General features: G+C 42.2%; 1 protein-coding gene across 1 annotated transcript in view; it reads right to left on the bottom strand.

Moving 5' to 3' along the window:
• Positions 1-22,626, bottom strand: part of disc1 (disrupted in schizophrenia 1) — a 44,199-nt gene extending 21,573 nt beyond the window's left edge. Inside the window, exons 1-9 of the mRNA XM_022743855.1 lie at positions 22,050-22,626; positions 17,040-17,962; positions 14,170-14,239; positions 12,210-12,366; positions 10,984-11,080; positions 10,282-10,514; positions 6,025-6,079; positions 4,301-4,403; positions 3,937-4,125 (exon numbers count right to left, since the gene is read on the bottom strand). Coding sequence (XP_022599576.1) covers positions 3,937-4,125; positions 4,301-4,403; positions 6,025-6,079; positions 10,282-10,514; positions 10,984-11,080; positions 12,210-12,366; positions 14,170-14,239; positions 17,040-17,962; positions 22,050-22,119 — 1,897 coding nt within the window. The 5' untranslated portion in view covers positions 22,120-22,626. The remainder of the gene's footprint in view (positions 1-3,936; positions 4,126-4,300; positions 4,404-6,024; positions 6,080-10,281; positions 10,515-10,983; positions 11,081-12,209; positions 12,367-14,169; positions 14,240-17,039; positions 17,963-22,049) is intronic.
• Between the last annotated feature and the right edge of the window lie 915 nt (positions 22,627-23,541).

Below are 23,541 nucleotides of genomic sequence, written 5' to 3'. Positions count from 1 at the left end.
ACACACAGTATCTCCCAGTGATGCGCGATCCGCGATGATGAAGTTATGGGCTTTAATGAGCCAGCAGAAGTTAACGATTGCAAGGTGTTTGGATTTGCTGCGGCATTGTAAGCATTTAAACAGCTCTCTAATTGAAAGTGAATAATGCAGTAATTTCTTCACTTGCGTCATAACAATAAAAGCACCCAACATCTGCGAGGCCTTCATGTTGTCGAACAAATTAGAGGCGGCTCTGTGCTAACGCAGCACCACCGATATGCATGTTATAAAAGCCTGCGCATAATAAGGCAGAAGAGAAATTGTGTGTCTTTGTAATCGAGTTGAAGGCACTGACTGTGATTAATGTGTTTAAGCTCAGCTCGGGCTGTTTGAGTGCAACAGCACTGCAGGTAACACAAACACAGTGTCAGCATATGCAGACGCTCACAGTGTATGAATGTATCTGAACCTAACTGCAGCCCGGCAGCATAGCTAATGGAGGAAGAGGGACAGGCTGATATCTCAGACAGACACTCAATAACCCATGATGCTTTAAGGCCGCGGGATCACAGAGCATAGCAGTGCACAGACTGCAGCCGGCACGCCGTAACATATTGTTGGGCTATGCACGAATTCACAACAAAAGGAATCATTTGACAAAAAATTGGCTGTGTGTACAAAATCTGTGCTTGGGTGGATATGTATATATTTCAGTTCTGGGTGCTGAATTGCTCTGACTGAAAAGTTAGATGTACTCGCTGACATTATGACTCAAGTCAAACCCAGTAAACAGAGTTTGTTTAGAAGAGACGCCGAACTTATTTTGCTGTGGGCAGCAAAATAACATTTTGTTAGAGGCTCAGAAAAGTGGAACTCTCCCAAAGTTATCAGGTGATGCCACTAGATGAAAAGTCACATGGTAATACATCCAGTAGCTGTTGAGATACTGTATCTCAGTCTGCACCAAAATGTAGGACTGACAGACTGACATAGTCATCCTGACTGAGCATGGCTGAAAACAAACAGCTGACAAACACATTTGTAGTCACTAGAAGTGACATAACAAACACTGTGAACCTCAGCCTTCTACTGAGCGCTACTGATTCAAAGAAAAGCAATTGATTGATGCAGTGGTGGTTGCTACTGTAGTGGTGCCTCAATCAACTTCTCTTTGTTTTTGCAGTGATTCTCGTGGGTATGGATGTTATGATACTCATGACAAATTCACAATGGAAAGACATCCTCTGCTGAATCACAGGAAAAAATGAATACCGCCAAAACTTCAGAGACAAAAACCAGGCAACATTCTCCTGGGTCCACTTAACCACTACACCGCTCTCAATCATTCAGGCTCTTTAGGAGAGGAGCTGTCATACGTTCCATCATGCCATCAGCAGAAGCACCCTGAAAGAGGCATGAATAAATCATATATGTCCTCACCTTTACGATTGGCACTCCATTAAGAGGAAATTGCTTTTGTTTAATAACACGGAGTGACAGTATTTTGATGTGCAATTGTTGCACAGGTGAGTTTGGCCTGGACGGGCTCCATAAACCTGCACAGATGTGACACCAGAGCGAGAGAGATTCAGTAAAAGACAAAAAAAAAAACAACAACCTCTAATTAAATGCGTTCCAGTGGAGCCATGAGGAGCAGACAACTTACTGTCTTCATCACAGATGGCCACATTACTCCGCTGTTTCAGAACATACCGCCTGCATACTAACAGTAGCATTAAAAGAATACTTGGATAAATCAAGAGGAACACACACTGACGCTGCCTCCTACATTTGAATGTCCTCACTCCTGGGGGTCATTTACTCATCTTATTCGGCTCCTCAATTATTTATTTGTAAATTTAGTATTACTCCAGATCTCTCTTGGGGACAAAATTATACCCTCAGTGGGGAATCAGACCTCGGGCTATAATGGGTTTGGTATTCATCAGCAATCGAGCCAATGGCAATTAGGGGCTTAATGGCTCCCAGGCCAAAAACCCCCACACCACAGAGTACACTGGGCGGAGATGCTCAACAAGCTAACGCTGTGGAGTTTAACTGAATGTATGTATTTAGATTTTGTCAAGGCATCAGCTGAACAATGTGTTGCTTTACAGCTCAGCCCGTGACAACAGACTTTCTCATGAACAGGCGTATGGTTTCCTTGTTATACGATGGCACTAGTGTCATGAGCGAAAAAAATGCCCCAGAAACCAAAAGGATGGCCATCTCGACTTTGAAGCAGAAAGTAATTTCTAATCCCCCCTAGCTAAAGAAATGGTAATGTGCTGTTTGTGGGCTATCAGTTTCCAGCTAGCGTGTGCCAGCCCCTTATTACCAAAAAGGATGACAGTTTAATGAGCCCTTTGCTTGGTGTCAGCAACACATTGTGAAATTGTGCCTGCTGCCATATTGTGAGCACCCACTTGAGCATCTGAGCGCGCCACACAACCAATCATTAAGATGCCGTCTCTTCCCACATTTGTGACGTGTTACCCACCTGATTCCCGTCCCCTTTGTTTAGCTGGAGCGTTTTACATGTCACTGGTTTCCCAGCCTCCGTGTTCTCGAGAGCTGCATTATTCTGCGTGAGGTGCTCTGTGTGTTTATGGTGCTGATGTGAACTTGAACGTGTCTTTGGTGGCTGTCACCATCCCTGGTTGGTTAGCAAGTCATGGTGTGCAGGACTGTGCTCCAGCAGCAAAAATCAGGCAGGTGACTGAGTTTCATGCGCATAGGTGGAATGAAAAGAGAGATGATTGGTTTTGAAAGCGAAAAGAATCGGTGTCCACGTCAATAATATGAATTTATGGAACTGGCATGAACAAAAATACCAAGTTCATGCATTACCACATACCCCATGTAAACTCGATGCACCTCACCCTGATTGCAACAATGAAAGTGTGCCCCCTAGTGACAGCTGAGGGTGCATTCAGGACAGGGACAAAGGCTCGACACTAATGGTGACGCTGCAGCCACAGGCCTTAATGATTTACATAACAGTGGAAGTTAGATGGCTGATTGCATGCTTCGGGGTCTGCAGCAGGAGCCCGATCCAGAGCTCCAGTCCCCGACAGCCTGCTCTGGCCCCGTCACTTCACCGTTCCCCCCCCTTCCTCTCCCCGTGCTCCCGTCTCACTGCCTCAGAGAGCGGAGTGACCTTTTTTAGAAATCTCCCTGTGACTGATGGACTTGAGAGAGAGAGAGAGAGAGAGAGAGAGAGAGAGAGAGAGAGAGAGACTGCAGGTGGTGCCGTCAAAATCCATTTATCTCTCTGCCAGTGCCAGGAGGACAAACCAATCTAACCCCACCCCACCCCACCCTAAAAAGCAAGCAAGCCCCTTCTTTAAGCAGCATTCAGATCTCCTCTAGTTGGAGTGTGTGTGTGTGTGTGTGTGTGTGTGTGTGTGTGTGTGTGTGTGTGTGTGTGTGTGTGTGTGTGTGTGTGTGTGTGTGTTATTGCCGATACTGTCATGTCTGCACTCAGTAGCTTGGAGGTAATTGGCTACTTCACACAATCTAAGGATCATTTCCCCTGCACCACCACCACACCCCCCTCCTCCTATTAACAGCTGCCAATCCTGCTGGTAAATCATTTGATGATCCAAGTCCCACTGACAGCAGCAGAGCACTTCTCCTTCATTTGGGAGTAAAGTCATTGTCCAGTGATGTCCTCGCAGTGTGGAGCTACATCAAGAGAGGGCTTGGATTGATACTTAAAAAGGTGTATTCAAAGAAAGAAGGGCCACCTTTTAAAAATACGATAAATGCTTTCTTGTCTCGGTGTGCAGGTGAAAAAAACACAGCATTGTTCTCTCAGATAACATATTTTTAAATTAATTCATGTGGATGGTTTGTTACTCTTACTTCTACCCTGTTGCCCACAGCAGTCCAGTTTCTCCTTTAAGATGAAAGCAGCTCATGTGACCTTGATGCAGACCGGCCTCAGTGACTCACCGTGCTGGGCCTCCCTCTGCTCCAGCTCCTGCCTGAGCTGCTGCCGCTGCTCCTTCATCCTGGCCAGCTCCTGGCTGCTCCCCGAGCTGAGGCTGTGCAGCCTCTTGGCCAGAGCCTCCAGCCGGTCCCGCTCCAGGTACACCGCCTTCATCTCAGCCTTCAGCTCCTTGGCACTGCTGAAGTCATTACCTGCACCAGTGCACCACAGGAGGACATTAAGCTTACACTGCCTATTTACGAGCGTCTTGATCATTAATGGCATAATTAAGCGGGGCTAATGGTGGGCGATTCAAATAAATGAGGTAAATAAAAGACGTAAAATCCAGGCAGGGGTGTACTGGGGTGTGGTTGAGCGGAGAGCTACCTGAGATGGCTGCCAGTTTGGCTTCATGCAGTGCCAAGAGCTGCGTTTCAGTCTCACTGACTTTCCTCCTCAGGCTGCTGCCCAGCCTCTGACTCATGACCACCTGGGGAAAAGAAAAGAGAAGAAGAGGCAGAGGAGAGAACAGGGTAGGGGGGGGGAGGGGAGGTGGTAACTAACAAAACCGTTGCAGACACATGGATCCCACAGGATGCATAGCTCATTTCCAATTCCGTTTTCATTTTCTCTCTGACACTCATTCTTACAAGGCCTTACAAATTCATTTCCGTCCGCACCGCTTTGAATACACAGCAGAGTATCAACGCCCATGTGTTACCTTGTCTGTAACCTTTAGGAAGAAAGAGTGCGCGTCTCTTTCTGGTGGACAGACAGGGAAATGTGAAATCTCCATAAAAGATGCCATTAGAATGTCAGAGAGGAAAAAGGCCCTGAATGTCACGGGCCTGATGGGGACGCAGCACCTCAGATCTGAAATATTCACGGAGTTGATGGCTTCAGATACAGCATGTCAGGCCCCCCATCTGCCCTCGCTCTGCCCTTTAAACCTCTGTTCTTTCCAACGTATTCACTTTGACACACAATCCAGATACAATCCCCATGATCCGCTTCGTTTCTTTTGAGGAACTATTTTCACTGCTCAAAGGGATGCCGGAGCCGGATTTTCTGACGCATTTTCTTGTTGAATCTGACACAGTTTTCTGCAGCACTTTGAAAAGGCTGACAAATAGGTTGGTATTTCTGAGGCAGAACATCTCCAGGGAGTTTTCTTCCCAGAGAAATATAGAAAACACTTCTTTCAAACGGGCTTGCATAATTTTATTTCACAGATTACATGAACTGGGAGCTGCTCTGGAGCGCTTCTCAAACTGTAGAAATTCCAACATTGGTGATTTAATTTCAACACATCTGGCTATTTGTCAATTTCGAAAAAGTCAATATGGAAAGTGAAAGTTATTTTCACTGCGGCAATCATTTTGTCACAGCCGGTGTGCTATTTTCCACATGGTGGATATCTCATTTAGGAACAAACCTTTTCATTTCAGCTTAACAATGGACAGACTTGTGACTGTGGCAAAAGTGTCTCTTTGTGGAAAACCAATATATTCCTCTGATGTGCCGTCGTAGCATCAACCAACCATTTGATGATGACTTTCTAAAGGACATAGTGACAGTAAAAAGGTCTTTACGGAGCCCCCTGCCCCCCTGCTGTGCCCACCACTTCTTTCAGATTTCTGCGACTTCCGACTATTTCCAGATCTACTGTATGTGCAGAGATCAGTGAGAGGGAAAAGCAAACCCCTGAGAAAACCCGTGAGACACATACAAACGGAAGCAGGCAAAGCCATTCACACACAGGAATACACCACTGACATGCATAGAAAACCCACTGCATTCATAACTTTACTTATTTGGTTGCTTTTCTTTTTCTCATAAGAAATAAAAAAAAAAACATTTTTTTACACTGTTATGTTGTTTAACAGAGGATGTTACCTGCTGTTTCTGACTCTCAGCCTACAACTGCCTTGTCAAACAGGCTCATGAACACAGACATCAACATTTAGTATGCATATTTAACACAACTGAAGCTGGCACACAACACATACCGTCTATTTTGACTTACTACTCATTAGATATTCATACACATTCAATCACTCTTGGCATGCTGAAGGGAGGCTGAGCTGCCAGTCAGAGGAACAGTGGCTTACTTTAGCAGTGGCTTCCTTGATGGACAGATTCAATGCCTGCTCCTGCTCCTGGAGCCTGCAATGAGAAAATCAAAATGTTGCAGTGCAGCATAAAAACTAATTTCTTGTGATTTCTTCTTCACTTGAGGGCTTTTTTTGGATCTACTCATTTGGCTGCTCAACACAGAATGGTTTATCCACTGTCAAGAGAATGACTGAGTGCGTTATAACTTTTATAAAGGGATTTCTTAAAGGACTCATCCAGTGAGTGAGAGCAGAAGAGGAGGCACTAGTTATTCACTGATAAGTCTACATCCTGTAGCAGCAGAAACTTCAACAAAAAGCCTGCGGATAATAGAATAAGAGGTTGGCAGGTTTAAAGTCTGGTTGGATGTAAAAACTGGACTGATTTTTATTTTTACCATTTTGTGGTCTGATACAGGAATTATTCTGTGTGCTGAAGGACAAAATTAGGGCTGTAATTAATGCATATTTTCATTGTTTGATCATTTAATCGATTAATATTTTGCTCAATCATTTTGATCATATGTCTTTAGGTCTTCCTTTGTCTGACCAACAGCGCAAAACCCAAAGAGGTTCAATTCAAAATAACAAAAAAAGAAAAGCATTTGGAACCAACGTCCATTTTGTTTTTCTGATGTTTTTGCTCAGACTTGCGGCCACCACCTATTGAGCTGAGTGGAGCTGCAGGGTCAGATGATGATAATGATGTGCGGTCTCATCACTATCAACAACGGCTTTCACACAACACAAAGTCAGTCGATCCATTGTTATTACAAAAATATTGACCACAGCTGCAAAAAAAAAAAAACTGCAATAGGTGATGTGTTTTTTTGTCCCTTGGGGGAAGCAGAAACAACCTGCAGTTTATATGGCAAACCAGCAGATACAGAGCACTATCATTCAATTTGGAGTCGTGTTCCTGGCGCCTACCTGCTGAATGTAAGTCCACTATGTTCACCATCTAGCCTTTAACTGTGTCAGCTAACAGTGAGTTTTTAGAGCTGCCTGCTGAGAACGACATCAGGACAGCTGTGAGAGTGAATCAGAGTGGGAAAGCTGTGAGCTGAAACTCACTGTAAAGATGAGGCGAGCTGCAGATTTAGGTGATAGGTTCATCACTGCCGGTTGATTTTCTGTCAGTCAGCTGATCGAGCCATTAAATTGGTTTAGCTCTGGTAAGGATTAAGCATCCTTGGTGACAAACCCAACATTTTTGGGATCGAATACCCCTCAACAGAACAAAGTCTTATTGTAAAGAAGCACCATCCACCAGGTCCAGTTTATAGTGACAGGTAACAGCCAGGTCCTGCCTGTTCTTCATTCTCCAGTCACTCCTCTCGTTTAGACGTTTACTACATCTTCAAGACAATAATCCGGCCCATTATTTTTAATTTCTAAGTATAAAATGTCATATAAGGACATGAAAAACGACTCTTTAAAAAAAAAACCAAAAAAAAAACACTTTTTAAAAATCACATTGCAATTATTAAAGCTCACTAAGGGCAGCCGAGCTGAAAATAAGACTGCGAGATGATTTGTTGCTCGGTCACAGCTTTAAATCTGTCATTTCAGTTTAACCTGTAACATTTTTACCTGACTGAGAGCCTTTATTATTCCTACAATAATAACGGCAGCCTTTAAAGCAGCTTCTATCATAACCATGATAAAATATTGATGAATGCGTTTTCATCGACCGGCTCATTAGATTTAACTGTCCAGATGAATACTGCAGATATCAAGGGTAAATGTCGTATTACGGTAGGAATGTTAGTGCTGTATGTAAACATGCAAACAGGACAAACCATTAAGGTCACATTATTTGTTGACAGAGATATGAATCAATTACTAGATGGGGGAGGGGGGGGGCATGAAATCCATTATGCACAACACAGTCACCTTGAGAACCGTCCCAGTCGTCCCGTATCGTAAAAATCAGTTTGCCCTTTACATGTTATTCAAACGGATGTTCAGGGTGAGTCAGACTAAGATGTTGTCTCTGAACATCAGCGTTACAACATCCTCTTTTTTTTTTCTTTTTTTTTTTTTTTTTTTTTTAGGGCTTCAGGTCTTACAGATAGTGTCGATTTCTTTTATCCAGTAACCGGAGGAAAATACACTTTGATATGAGAAAGAAAAGCCCCGTGTTATTTGGGAAGGGAACTGCAACACAATCATCATGATGACCCAAAGCGCGCCACCCGGAGATGTGCAGCTGAATATCCAATCTGGGGCCGCAATTTTCAATCAGCAGCGAGAAGAAATGCGTTCCAGATGGGGTGAGAAATGTCAGATATCAAATTATGCCAGTGATGGTGGGTCACGCCACCGAGAAGGCGATAAGTACAATTTACATGTCTTTCTAACGAGTGGCAAGACAGAGAGGCTTTCCACAGTGCTCCCTCGCAAGCTATTAACTTCAGAGGATATGATGCAAAGTAATCATTTGCATCTGAGAAAAACCATTAAAATTCAAAGCAGGTTCAAGCAGGTGTGAGGGAAGAGGGAAGAGGACTGGGGGCACAGGGGATGCGAGGGATAAAGAAAAAGTTGTTGTGGCTGCTTGATACATCCTCTCTGAATCCGAAAACAAACAAGTTGTTCTTCGTTAAGTCTTACGAATCAGTGCATTACATGACATTCAGTTGGGAGGCGCTTTTGTCGAGACAGACCTACAGTAAATGCTTTCAACCTCCATGGGAGCAAAAGCTAGATGTAAAAAAGAAAAAAATTCTCCCAAACATCCAAAAATCTGTGCAATTTGAATTATCCTTTGTGTGAACATACTGTACATCCAGTATGTGTCTTCCATGCAGTTATTTGTGATGTTTTTGGCTGAAACGTGACTCCTGGCACGAAACAAGACAGTCCTGCTGTAAGACTGATTCAGAATGTCACTTTGTTTGTCAGAGGATTAATGAAGCTGGGAGGAAAAAAGATTTAGTGAAACACATCTGCACTGACACATCCTCCTCGAAACCAGCTAATTTAATGATAAGAAAATACGTGACATGATACAGGGAGAAACACTCATGAACTGATGACTGCTGTAGCGTCACTCCTCGCTCACAGCTCTCTAGCAGCCCCACCTGGTGACGAGTGGTACTGCATGATGGGGGGGTTCTGCATGTGTTAAACTTCTCACTGGGGCAACAGGGACTTCACTGTTAAAATATCGGCCACGCCTCGACAAGGAGCACACATATTTTGCGTTTGCCATATGATGTAATATATCAATACCACAAAATATATGATGAACAATATATGAAAAATAATAGAAGTTCTACAACTTTCTGGCTCAACCAATCAGAAATTGACTCCAGTGACCGTCACACAAAGGTGTAAGATGCAGTTGTATTAAGTGTGTTTCTTCATAGAAGACTCCACAGTGCAGTTTGGCATTTCGATTTTCCACATGCATTTACACATCTTCTCCACTACGCTGCAGAGCAGGAGCACACATGGCAAAGGTCACTAATATGTTCAGAGATCTGTAGTAAATCTGTCATGATATACCACTACTGACGCTATCTGTGATATTTTAAAAAATAAATATTGATATTGTGTTCAAAATTGAGATATGATAACATTGTGAGGGCAGATGTTGGGCCTTGTGGATCTAATGTTTCATCTGGTTGCCTTTTCACTGTCCATTAAGTGCGCACTCCTATTTGAGTCTAATTCATTTTCCAGACAAAACACCCAATAAACAAATTAAATATGAATTTGACAGATTGCATTTTTTTTTCAAATTTTCTATAGAAGTCATGATAATATCATTATCTTGAATCCTTTTGGCCACGATAATCATGTAGTGAAAAACTGATATTGTGACAGCCCTAGTTTGCTCATTGGGATTTAACTCTCTTTGTGCAGGTGGTCACATAATTATGGAATGAGTAAATGTACCTGAGCAGCCAGTCCTGTGCCAGGTAACAGCAGGTTTGATTCAATAATTAACTTTCAGCTTTTTAGAAAGCCTAAAATTTCATCAGTAGTAACAAAAACAGACTCATCTGAATCTGAAAATGTCTCATGCAATCATCCTGATGGACATTTTTACAACACATTATGACAAACTTTGGTATGAGCCTATATATCTTTATGTGCAGCTAGTAGTTATGCAAGCATGTAATCAAGTACTCAGCGTGCACCTGCAAGTCTATGACACATTTGTCCAATTCAACACTCATGTAAAGTAAGTCATTTGGTGTAATAAGAAACTAGTAAATGATTCTGCATGCATGTGATGCTGACCTGAGCAGGGAAGATGGCGGCGAGACGGAGATCTGCATGCGGTTTTCGGATGTGACGAGGTCCTGCATGGTCCGGCTGATGTCGCGGAGCTGGGCAACGGTGCAGCTCCTCAGCACGGAGCCCTCCAGCTCCTCAGCCTCCACCTGCTGCTCCTCCTGCTGGATCTGCTGCTCCAGGCATCGACTGCGGTCCCTCAGCTCCGCCAGCCTCTGCTGCAGCTCGGCTATCTCCTCCTGCAGAAGGTTTCAACACTTTCACTTTTGATCCTGGGGGTCATTTCAGGTTTTATTCATCAGTTTGAGTTTTTCTTCTCCTCTCTGTGTGTGTTGGCATAACATTGTTCTGTTTTTATGGAGCTAATTGGGATCCTTATAAATTAACTGAAATGAAATAGCAGCACTTTAATTATCTAAACCAGCACTACGTTCAAGTACATAAATAAATGAGCATTTATCAGTACTATTATGTGGCAATATAAGTTTTGTATTATAAGTATTAATGAGATTAGGTACTTGACTATTAAGCCACTTTAAGTTTTATATTAATGACAACTCTGGCTATTGATGAAATGTCCTTCATGTGAGGAAGGAAAATGCAGTGATAAAGGCAGAGTACAAGAAACAGGCTAGAGACACACACGTGACACAAAGTGCCAGAAATGACCACTGAGAGCTTTCATGACATAACACGAGCTGAATTTACCTCCACCATCCCTTTCTCTCGGATGAGACGATCTCTTCGATGCAGCGGTCCCTGCAGTGAGTCTGTCCGCTCCCCCGCATCAGGCTCTGCGCCCTCCCTGACAACCAGCCACAAAAACACACAGTCACTGGTGCTGCTATTTTTAATCATGACATTACTAAACCGTATTTATTAAACCTTTCATCCACATTTCAGGGTCCTTTTGGATTTAATGTACCATTATAACAACAGTTTTTTTGAGCCAGTCTATTAATGCTTTTCTCTTTCTCCAACTCACAGACTCTATTTAACAGAGCTGACCCCTTCATCTCTTCATGTTTTCCTGTTGTAAAAACTGGGACAGAGACACAGGTATGTGCAGAAAACACAGTAACACAGCACTGCTGCATGAGCTTTCAGTTACATTTGTTCAGGATGCCCTCAGGAGGGACCCCACCTGATTCCCTTCCTGTTACAGGAGCTATTTTTGACATCCCTCTGTCTCCGCTCTGTCCTGCAACATTACAATGGAGGAAAGAATGGGCCATTTCAGAACCATTTATATTACATTATTGGATCACTTTAAGGTAGAGCTGCAGCAAATAGTCAATTAATCATTTTGGCAACCAACAGAAAATTAACTTGAAAATATCTTGATAATCAATTAATGGTCTTAATATTTTCTTTTAATCAAAAATGCCAAAGATTGACTGGTTGCAGCTTCTCAGATGTGAGGATTTTCTCTTTTTCTTTGCAATCTAAGAGTAAATTGGACATCATTGATTATTCTATATACTGTGGTGTAGCTTATGAATTTATCCCCTGGGATCATTGAGACCTTATCTTAATCTATTTTAAAACATCATAATTAATTTGTTGATTATATTTTTGTTTTATTAATCTGAAGCTGTAAAATAAATAAATAGTGACTAAAGTTGTAACATAAATGAAGTGGAGAAAAAAGAATAATGTTTGCCTCTGAACTGTAGTGCAGTAGAAGTATACGGTAAGAGTACCTCAAAAACTACACTTGAGTGAAAGTTCGTAGTTACTTTCCACCACAGTTAAGTATTAAACTGAACTGTGATCCTCCACGTTAACACGGACCGACATTAACAAGAGTTTGATGATCCAACCATTTTGTCATGATGTTCCTTTCTTCTGGGTGTGTGTCTAGTCAGTGTGAGTGTGTGTCTGCATTAATAATGCATCATGGATCATTGTTGTCATACTGTTGTGTGACTGACCTGCGCTGAGTGCAGTCTGCCCTCTGGAGGGCGCTGTGCACCACCTGTGTGAGGCGCTCCAGGAACAGAGCCACGCTGGGCTGTCTGGAGGGTAAACCCAGCTGCAGAGCTCCTCGCTCCCTGCACAACTCCTCCAGCTTTTTCCCAAAACGCTCGGCTGAAAACACACACACACACACACACACACTCTGATTAACATGCATATACAAAAAACATTCAGTCAATAGCAACCAGGTCCAAGTCAGAAAGTCGATATAGAAACTTCTCCATACCGCTGTGTTGTGACTGTACACAAAGCAATTTACCGTGTCGGCCATAACATTTATGTAGCCTGCATTCGCTGAAATAACATGAGTACACGTATCATTCCTTATTCAATTAGCACATTAACTCTAACCAGAGAGCAAACTGAAAGAACATCATTCATTCATATCATTAACATCTTTTGACTCCTTAATTTCTTGACCTACAAACACACATGGAAGATGTTGAATCCTCCCTCTCTGTTGACTTCATGGTTGGAGCTAAAAAATGATTAACATCAAAGGGGGAAACATCCAGATCGTGGTCAGCAAGGAAATCTAATCAACTGTCTTTTTTTCTTGTTTACAACCTTTCTTGGAAAGCTGTTCTTGAGCTTTTTGAGCTTCCTGCCGACAGAAAATCAGAAAATGAAGTTAACGCGGAACAACTGGCACAGTTTAAAACGCCGGAGAGGGGTTTGTGATGCACAGTATCAAAAGGCAAACAGAAAACCTGACAAGACATACTGACCCAAATACTCAATGCACAAAAATAGTTCAAGGTCTGCAGGACCCTGACAACAGATGTTGGTTTTTTATTTTCGTCACAAGGGCCAAGAAATGGGTCAGAAAACAGTTTTCTCCTAAAAATAAACTTTCCTCACTGGAAAAAATATTCAGGTCAAACAGGAACTGAAATAAGTGCAGGTTCTCCTGGACATGGATGAAAAAGGAGTCCGGATTTAATTTGTTAGGATTGAGGAGTCTCTGCTTCTTTTCCATCCAGTCTTCAAAGTTAAAACATCAAATGCTGAGTGTGAATGTTGAAGCATGAATCACAAAGCCCAAGAAGCCCAAGGTTTTTCTCATGAATATGTGGAAATGAAAATGTGGAATTGGATTCAGCTTTACTTACTCTCTGTGCAATATTCATTGGTTTTTGGTGTTGAATTTGACTTCGCTGACTGATCTGATGAGTTTATCACTTTCAAGTACAGACACACAGACTCTGACTCAACTGTCAAACTAACCCTCAAACCAAAACAATAATTATTTTATGTGTGTAATCTTCCGGTAATAGACACCATGCACACATAAGCCAAAAATACATGACTGGGACGTTTCAGTAATCGGCACTAAACTCTCTGCTGTGAGTTCGATGTCATTCACATGTCAGAGTCAGTAAACAACAAACCATTTCTTCTGCACTAATTAATGCGCGGCCCTCTGCCCTCACGTGCTTTATCACTCATTTCAGTATGATGCAGAACTAATCGAGTTAGCAAGAAATCCAATCAAGGAAACTGGGTGACTTGCGCATCTTCACTCATTAAACACAAATGTCAAATCCTGACTCAACATGGCATTGAAACGTCGATGTAAATGAGGATTAGATTCTCACAGAGTTGCCATATGAAAAGCTGCTACAGCTTCTTGACCACGCAAACAGTTCATGTTCACTTTGTCCTGTCCTCCGTCCAAGCATGTAATACAACATATAACATGAGAATTTTTCTTGATTAGGAGTGAAATAATTTATTCAACAAATTAAGTTTGTAAAAAAAAATATCAAAAGAAAGGAAAACATGGAAGAAATTCAATTTACTGTGGTTCAAAGCTAGCACTCTTCAATCCGTCCACGGCGACAGTATCTCATCATCCAAATCTGAAATGACCTACTTATTGAACCAATGGCTCAGCTGAAAGTCTTAGTTCACCTGCGTCATAGTCATCATCCAAAATGGCCTTCTGCTGGAGTCTCTGCAGCTTCAACATCATGGACTCAATCTGAGAGGAAGACACAATGGACAGAAGACAGATCAGATTAGCTAACAGTCCAAAGGTCAAATGCTCTTTAAACAGACGCCACAGGCCAAAAAAACTAAGCAAAAAAGTGTGGGTGCAATGACCGTCATTTCAAAGGGACACCAGGTCAGCAAGTTGAGGACTGGGTATGAACCTCATCATATAAGGTATAAGGTCCAGGATAATGTATATGGGTTGTAATATAATGTGTGGCTGTTCTACCCCTTTTATCCTTTAATTACATAACAAGAAAAAGGTTGTTAACGGCATTTTTTTCCAAACTTCAATCTTGTTTCCTAGTACAGCACCCTGCAGGTACCTAGTATTTAAAGGTATCATTTATTTCTCCTTTCCTCTAAAATGCCAAGTTGTTCTTCCACTGTACCTACATTTAAGTATCAGTAGGAACCAGTAAGTATTTTATTGGTACCTGGTTCAGACAACAAAATTATACTGTAAATCGGGGCTGTGTTATAAAGTATTTATAATAGTAGTAATTGCATTCATTTTTTGGGTACATTTCTCCAGTCTTTTAGTCTTTTAGTCTTAAATACGAGGTGGTTTTACTTCATCTATGTTTACCTCGGGAGTTAGATGAGAAGGGCTGATGCCACAGATGTCCGCTACAGTGGTATCAGTCTCAAGTATCAAGTTCATGGTAAGGACATGTAGAGTTTATGCACTAAAAGGATGAATTCTTCCAGCCATCCCACCATAAAAGTATCAAATGGATAGGAAACAGAGACAAAGGATCCTTCTTATTACCACATCAGAGATTTGTATGACCAGCTCATGGGTCAAAGGGTCCTTCAACAGGATCAGCCACATGGTCACAAGGCAAAATGGGAATAAAATCTGTTTTGTAACAATAAGACTTTATGTGTGTATGTCATTGTTATATAAAAGTTAACAACAAAGGGAGTCTCACACATGCACAGACAGACACACACACACACACACACACACACACACACACACACACACACACACACACACACACACACACACAAACAAACTAGTGTTTCCCCTTCTCTTTCCTCTTTAGATAACACAATCAGAAATCACAAGTCACATTCCATTCTCGAGTAGAAACATCATTTTCCTCTTTTGAAACACACATCTCAAATAATATAAAATTAGTAATATAAAACATGTAAATTAGTTCAGTCCCCTGATCTATATCATTTAGATGGTCAGAAGTTTGTGATGTAAATCCTGTTTGAGGCAATATGTGACTACACTGCCAGGATCCTCCATACAAGATAACAAACATTCAAAATGGTGACTTCACTATTATTATAATCAAAGGACTGCTCTGTAATCCACAATTATTTCTTATAAGTGCTAGGATCCATTTATTATTTATTTTCAATGATGTACTAGTATGAAATCCAAATGTGTCTTATTCCTTTCTGTCATTATTAGCGCCATTAGGTTTGTATATTGTTTTTTTTAAGTTATTTTTAGGGCATTTTTTCCTTTATTGTTATAGCACAGTGAGAGAGTGATGGAAAGCCAGGGGGAGAGAGAGAGAGAGAGAGAGAGAGAGAGAGAGAGAGAGAGAGAGAGAGAGGATAACATGCGGCAAAGGATTGCTTTTAGGCTTTGTGCCATGCTGCTGTTTTGCGCTTATTTGTACATCTTTTATGCTACAAGCCAAGTCAATACCAAATGAATCAAAAGGTCAAAGTATCTCATAATGTTTGATAAAATTTTAATCATTATTAACACGTGTTTTGAAGGTTTTTGACAACTCCAATCTCCTCCTAAGTCTCTCCTTTAAGTCCCGTAATTAGTGCTTTATTTTGCATCAACCCGCAGTAGAACTGGCAGACAACACTATCTGCCCCTGACCGCCTACAAACTGCCAAGCTGAGAGAGCCGACGGAGCCAGTTGCCCGGTAACTACACCTCATCTCCAGGGAAACCACCCCAGAGTCGGTCGTGAAGAAATCCCCAGCTTTAAACACCAACAACTGCAGGTTCCAACCAGGAAAATCTCAAGCTCCAGGGCGACTCACAGCAGGTGCGACTCGCTTTTCTGCTCATGATTGCATTGATGTTGAGATAAAATATTATTTTAATCATCAAATTTCATTAGTAGACATCTTAGTATCAATTAGTCATATAGCCTTATAGTAAATAACCAAATCCTATTCTCTCCCACCATTGCCTGATTCATTACAGTTTATTTTATCAGCTGTTGATTAAACCTGTTTTTTGCTCCACTTTTCATCTTGATGATTATCAGACATTGCATTTACTGTGTATTAGTTTGTTGTTGTTGTCCTGTTTTGTCCCTTTGAAGTAGAATCGAGAGGTCACAGCCTCTGATATTAAATCCTATTGATTGGATTCATTATATTAAATAATTAATGTATTAATTATTACCCCTGGAGATGGGAGGTGATTTTTAAAAAGAGGCTTTTGTTGCTACACTGCACTCATGTCTGATGCTAAATGTTATGCCATACAACCAGCAGGCGTTAGCTAAGATTAGCACAAACACTAAAAACAAGAGGAAACTGTAAATGTCTGTCTTGTACCAAGTAAACAAACAACATATAACATGTTAATTTGTGAGATTTAGAATTAGTTATTCAGCTGGTTGGTGGATTTTGTCACCTTTGTCTTTCTTGTTTTCTTTAAAGAGGACATCTTAATGTGTTTTGGCCTCAGTCTTGGTTCTGAACCTTGTCTTGAAATTGACTTAGAGCCAATTACCGTGGTTGTGACCTCAGCCCTGCTTTTCATGCTCACATCAGGAGTCTATCATACCCACCTTGGTGTGAGTGCGGTTGTTTTGGAGGCAGTCCTGCAGCACGACCTCGTACCTCTTCACCAGGTTGTCCCAGCCTTGGTCGGAGGCGGGCGTGGCACTCTCATAGCCGGAGGTGACAGAGGAGGCCGAGGCTGTGTCCGAGTCCACAGACAGTGAGGAGGTGATCTCTATGTCCAGAGATTGGGAGTCACAGTCAGGCAGGTCGGACGTAACCTCGCTGTCACCGCACAGACATTCCCGCCAAAACTTCCCGCTTAATGACAGCTCTTCTCTCTCTGCCTCGCTGCCCTGGACAGGAGTTGAATGCTTTGACACATCAGTGGGTAAGGTTGCCGGTTTTGTTTGAGGCGAGCTAGGTGCTTTAGTTGATTGATTAAGTGGTTCTGGTTCCTGTGCTGGTGTAGCAGTGGTTGTGTCTGTCGTCTGGCTGGAGTTGAGCGACTGCTGGATGAAACTGAAGCTGGAGTTAAAGGAGTCCTGCAGTGAGGACTGTAGTGCCGGGCTTGGTCTTAACCTGAGTTCACTCTGTGGCAGTGAGGACAAACCCTGATGGCTGGATGTACCATTAACAGCACTGCGGTCCACATGAGGAAGAGGATGGGTAACAGAGCAGATGACGCTTTTACTCTTCCAAGAGCTACATGTGAGTTTATCAGGCTGTGTCTGATTTATTGAGGAGACTTTGACAGCAGGTGTTCGACTCATCCTCTGAGTGCTGGTTGCCTCAGTGATGTCAGTGTGACGTCCAGATTTTCCGTTCCTCATGCAAGTGGTCCTCCCTTCCTCCTCCACCTCCTCCTCCTCCTCCTCCTCCTGTCCATAAGTAGTGCTCTGTAGTCTAGACTGCTCTCCTCTCATGTACCCCGGTCGTCGGTGGAGCTTCTTACGGCCGCAGCTGCCAGCTGTCCCCGATGCTCTGCCACCTGTCAATACAGAGATTAACCATTAAGCTGGGCAACACGGTCATGAAGAAGATAAAGAGTGAGCTCATAGAACTGGCAGGATTACCTGTGCAATCATGAGCTACATCAGGAACATGTTATGCTTAATGTGCCAATTACACAAGAATGTGAAAACACCGAATCATTAATACTCTCAGTGTGATATAACCAAGCTAAAAAGATTTCCACCCAGTCCCACCCCTCTGCCCTTCAGGCTAGCATCTCATTGCTAACTGAATGAAAAAAAAAAAACTTGGGCAGCTGTGTGACATTTCCCAGGGTTTTGCTCCAGCTGTTGGGAAATACCAAAGCCACACAGTAATTTTGAGTTAAGACACACCTCTCAGTTGAAGAGTGGACTGAATGAACAATACATTTGAATTTGTTTATAATTTAAAACACAGCCGTATCACCAGAGACTAGTTTTCAGACCATGTGGCAGCCAATCTGGGGGTTTGCAGGCTTTGTAGGAGTGGGGTGGAAGTAATGTTGAATGGGGATTAATGGACCTAAACAGATCTGCAGTGATGCCAGCAAAGCTATCAAGATTCAGATTGGCAAGAATTATTCAGACAACGTTATAGCAAGTTCTAATTTTGTGGGGCTGCTATGTTTGACACATTTAATGACACATTTAAAGCTACAGTATGTAACCTTTTTCAGATATTTTTTTTAGTTGAAATATGCTCCAAAGCATATCTGAATGTGGGGAGGTGCAGTCAAAGAGGCTTAAATCATTAACAATGAGTTGAAAGATGCTAAACTGCTTCATTGGCATGAGGGGGAACTGCAGAGTCAGGTGATAATTCTCCTTGTGATTATCAGCAACTCTTTTCACATACATACATGTAGTCCTTTGATTCATTGTTGCCAGAAGTATTGATTAGTGCTGCTTTAAATACAAGATGGATGAAACCAAAATGTGCTGAAGCCTATCTTTTGTGTCAAGTAACTCTGGCAGTTTGGGAAAAGTTTAACTTGCATTTGTCTGGCAGGAACTCATGTTGAGGTTTCCCAGTGTTGTTACTGGATGCTGGAATTGAATTGTTTTATATGAAGATGGGAGGCAGGTTTTGTTGTGGGCATTACAGAAACAGAAACACAGGCCAACCCGAGCTATGAGAAGAGAGAGAACATCAGTGTAAACAGTATCGGGTCTGAGAGTGGAGCAGGGTGATAAAGACCAGTTTGTGTTCAGTGCTGGGCACCTGCTGCAGCTCCACATGATTAATACATGCGATGTGTAGGATCCAGAGACGGAGACAGGCTGAAATGTGGGGAATCAACAGCCTCTTTGTGTACAGCTGTGCTCTTCCCTCTTTCACTTGTGGCTCTCAATTTTCTCTTCCCACTCGCATACACACTAAAGACGCACAGAAACACACTGACACTTGTGTACTGAAAACACTGGGAGCAGTCATATTACTGTCATTGTAAAACCCTTTAAGATTATTTTTAACACCAATTTTTCATTAATAAAAATCTGTATATAAAAAACAAGCTATTGCACTGCTATCTAATTCATAATGAAAATTTACTCGATTTCCACACATTTTTTTTTCTTCTGTCTGCAGCTGTATGTCAAGACAGGACCACAGGGCATTGAACAAACCATGACCACTACAAAGCAACCACAGCCCACAGCTCAATCCCCCATGACCTCCAGTGATGTCACTCCTAAACCATCCCATGTGACCAGAGAGGAAGAGGCACAAAAAGACAGCACTTAAGGAGGAGTTGGGATGTTAGGCTGACTGGAAGCCAGGATTTGGAGTGAGACTAACACAGGGGTGTTCCCATTGTACCCAGGCTGTGTATGTATGTGTGTGCAGAGCAGATAGTAAAAGCCCTCTGTCCACTGGGACCACCACACTAAAGCTCAGGTTACATACAGATCCATTAGTGTTTCTTTGCAGACGTGGCCATTGTTCCATAACCAATTTAAGAAACCCAACACTCTCTGTAAGGTACCAAATACAACCGCGCACTGTCCACCATCTGGTGTGGTCAAGATATAATGTAGCAGCCACTCGAGAGAGTCAAAGAGCCCAGGATCTGAGAGGAGAAGGACCCGCTGACAGAGTGTCACTGTATCTTCGCTATGCTTCGATTACACAAAGACGGCTCTTCCCAGTAAAGGGGAAGGAAATGCCTCGGGGTCCATTGTGTGTGTGCATCGGTGTGTATGTGTTTGTGTGTGCTGAAGGGCATCTACATCATGGCTGAAGCCCTACAGGCATATGTCATTTGCTGCTTCCTGTCAGGCTTTGTGCTGAAATAGTTTGCCAGGAATTCCGGCAGAAAACACAAATAAGCAAAAGGAGACCTGAAGTGGTTCAGCACTGAGGGCCAAATGATCCCACTGAAACAATGAAGCAGCCTTCTCAATCTAACTTGTTGCTAATGTTTAAGAACAGCTGCCCAAAGTCTGTGAAAATGAAGCGTCTCAGCCAGAAGAGGCAAGATTATTTACCTTGGGAGATTAAAGAGGCCCTTAGGTTCAAGACTGCATCCCATTGGTTGCTGCAAGCGCGTCAGCCAAAGAGTGAAGGAATGCAGAGGATCTCATAAAAACACAAACGTTTGAGGAACAACCTCAGCTCCCTCACACACACACACACACACACACACACACACACACTGCATGTCAGCAGCCTCAAGAGAGGCACCTCACCACTTGTGATCAACCAGGATGTCAGGAATAGGGAAGTGAAAGTCAGCGATGAGTGTTTAAAAAGTGTGTTTCTTTTTCCTTTTGACGATAAATATGACAAGTGGTGATCTAAATGTGAATCTAACTACCTACCTATCTACCTATCATCTATCTATCTATCTATCTATCTATCTATCTATCTCCCTATCTATCTATCTATCTATCTATCTGACAACAAGCCTATGTTGGTTGACAGGAAACTTAACCATAATGTATGGCGTTACATCTCTGCTCTTGTGACTGTTATAGGAAAGCAGCTCCACACTTCCTGAATGACCACATGAGGATCATAAACCAGCTGAATGTGGGGGAGCTCGTGTTGTGGAGGTTGAGTTGTGAGAGACTGAAACTGTGAACCAAAAATAATGTCTCACAGTATTCAAATGGTTTTAAGCAGTATTTTCACTGCTGCCCTACAAACAACCTGTACTTAAACTATCGATCATTTCAGTAATGGAGTAATTTTGTTTGGTGAAAATGTCACAAATGTCAGAAAATAAGTGAAAATGTGACTCATTTCTAGGTCAAACGAAAATACAAGCTAGTCCACACACACACACACACACACACACACACACACACACACACACACACACACACACACACTTAAGGCAGAAAGCTGACAATCATTTTTACAAAGTGATGTGCGTCTAAAAGGTTCTTCAGATTTAACATGACCAGCTGCCACGTTTAGGCCTCCAGCCAATAACTATACTCACAGTAAACAGCCTGACTGCCTGTTCTAAAGAAAAAAACATATATGTGCCACTTTTGGAAAATGTAAAACCTATCAGCATCATAACTGAACAGATGTTTGTGAAATATGCAAGTTAGTTGTGCAAGACAAAAGCACGTCAGCAAAACTCTTATGGCCGCATTGTACTTTCAAAGGAAAGAGGTCTTCAAGTATTTCACAAGTATTTAGTCACTTTCAATTCACCACTCATCATCAGTCATCCAAGTGGCTGACTGGTAAGCAGCCTTTGACCTCTGTGACCTGAAAGGCAGGGAACCTTCACAGACCTGCACTTGATTATTCACTGACATGAAGCATCCCAGTGCTCAGCAGCATGTTGACTTGCACCTCTTGTTTTGGATGAGGACTCTTTACAGTATTTAGACCCACTGCACAGTCATGTAAGGACCCTCCTCTGATGCTGTTGTATATATTTTCCCTCTGTGTACTCTCATCATCAGTGACTTAGCCCTTGTTTATCTGACCTAATTAAACTGTGCAGCTCCTGATGAAAATTCAAAACCGCCTTCATGATCAGCATTTCTAAGATCTACAGATCATTGTTTGATTAACGTGAAGAAACAGCAGATAGTTTGAAAAGCATAGATTTTTCTTTTTACCTTCTTTGACCTCGCAGTGGTGAAGTAGAGAGTTATTGTGACAATCCAGCCCCATCAGTCCAGCAAACATCTTCCCATGAATAAAATGCTGTTTGTAGCCAGAAGTCAAACGATGTCAGATCAGATCCCGGTTCTGCATGAAGTTACACCGACCATGTTTTAGAAGAAATGGAGCCAGGCAATAGGACTGATCTCATTTCCGTTGTGGAAAAGTGACTCCAGACTGTTATTTTTTTTCCCCCACCCGCTTAGGAACAACGTGTGAAACCGGCTTTTACGCGCGCTCCCGTGTCCATCATAAATATTTCCTAATGAAACAAGTATCGATCTTCGTCCATCACATTCTTACATTTCTCCTCTGTGGCAAACCTGCGGCTTCAGTTGCGCTGGAACAGACGGTCCGGAGAGAAAAGATGGTCTTCATGTCATTTTTGTTGTTGACATATTGAACACGGAAAAAACATACGGTGGTTCAGGGTGATGACTGAAGTTAGAGCCGAGATAAATCTGTGCCTCATCGATCAGTTGATCAGTAATCCGTTATTCGCTGCGCCCCTGCGTCGTGCGTCGTGTTGGAGCAACGTGAGCAGCTCCTACGTGTTCAGGAATTTGACTCCAGACTCCTTCAGACCGCCTCATAACCACAGCAGGCTGTCTCAGAGAGCTGCAGGACACATCACCGGATTAAACTGCTGCTGCTGTATATGCACGCCTTATTTTAGGACCATTGTGATGTCAGCGCTGTTGGTGCAAGAGAAAATGGGAATTATGAGAGAAAGAAAATCAACAAAATAAAACAAAAATGGTGTCTGACAGCCAATAACTACCAATAAAGTTGCATTTTAGTGAGATTTAAAGCTCAAATGCACACGCAAAATTGAATTTAGTAATAAATGATTGTTGTTATTGTAGTAACTTTTTAAAGGTCCCATACTTTACACTTTACATTTGTTTTATTGGAAGTTTTGATCCATAAGAAGATATATTTATGGTTTTAAGAACCAAAAACCATCTCAGAAGGCTCTGGGCCTCTCTTCTGATTGGCTGGCTGTTTTCTGAGTGATCAAATAAAAATTTAGCAGATTTCAGGTAAACACACAAAAGAAACCAAGTGCTGCAACGTTGAGGTGGGTCCAGGTGGGCGGGGCTTGGGCGTTTGATACTTTCACAGTATTAATATAGAACCTAGACCTGCTTTATGATTAAAAAAGACATGGACATGTCACTATATACAATATGGGACCTTTAACGGTGTAAAGATAATTTCTGGAGCTTTAAGCAATTCAACATTACATTCATAAAACATCCATATAAATGAAATAGTTCATTTGAACACTAGCAACACATATGTCCCGGCACTGTTGACACTATGTTGGCAGACTAAGACTAATTAAATATGTAGGTCAAATTACTCCTTGTGTGCAAGAAAGTAGTTTAAAGGCATTTTTGCAGTGTTAGACCCTCCTAACACATCCTTATAGTCCTCTTTGTT

Source organism: Seriola dumerili, unplaced genomic scaffold (assembly GCF_002260705.1).
Source record: "Seriola dumerili isolate Sdu_G_001 unplaced genomic scaffold, Sdu_1.0 BDQW01000073.1, whole genome shotgun sequence".
Classification (NCBI taxonomy): domain Eukaryota; kingdom Metazoa; phylum Chordata; class Actinopteri; order Carangiformes; family Carangidae; genus Seriola; species Seriola dumerili.
This window is presented reverse-complemented; position numbering and strand designations above follow the sequence as displayed.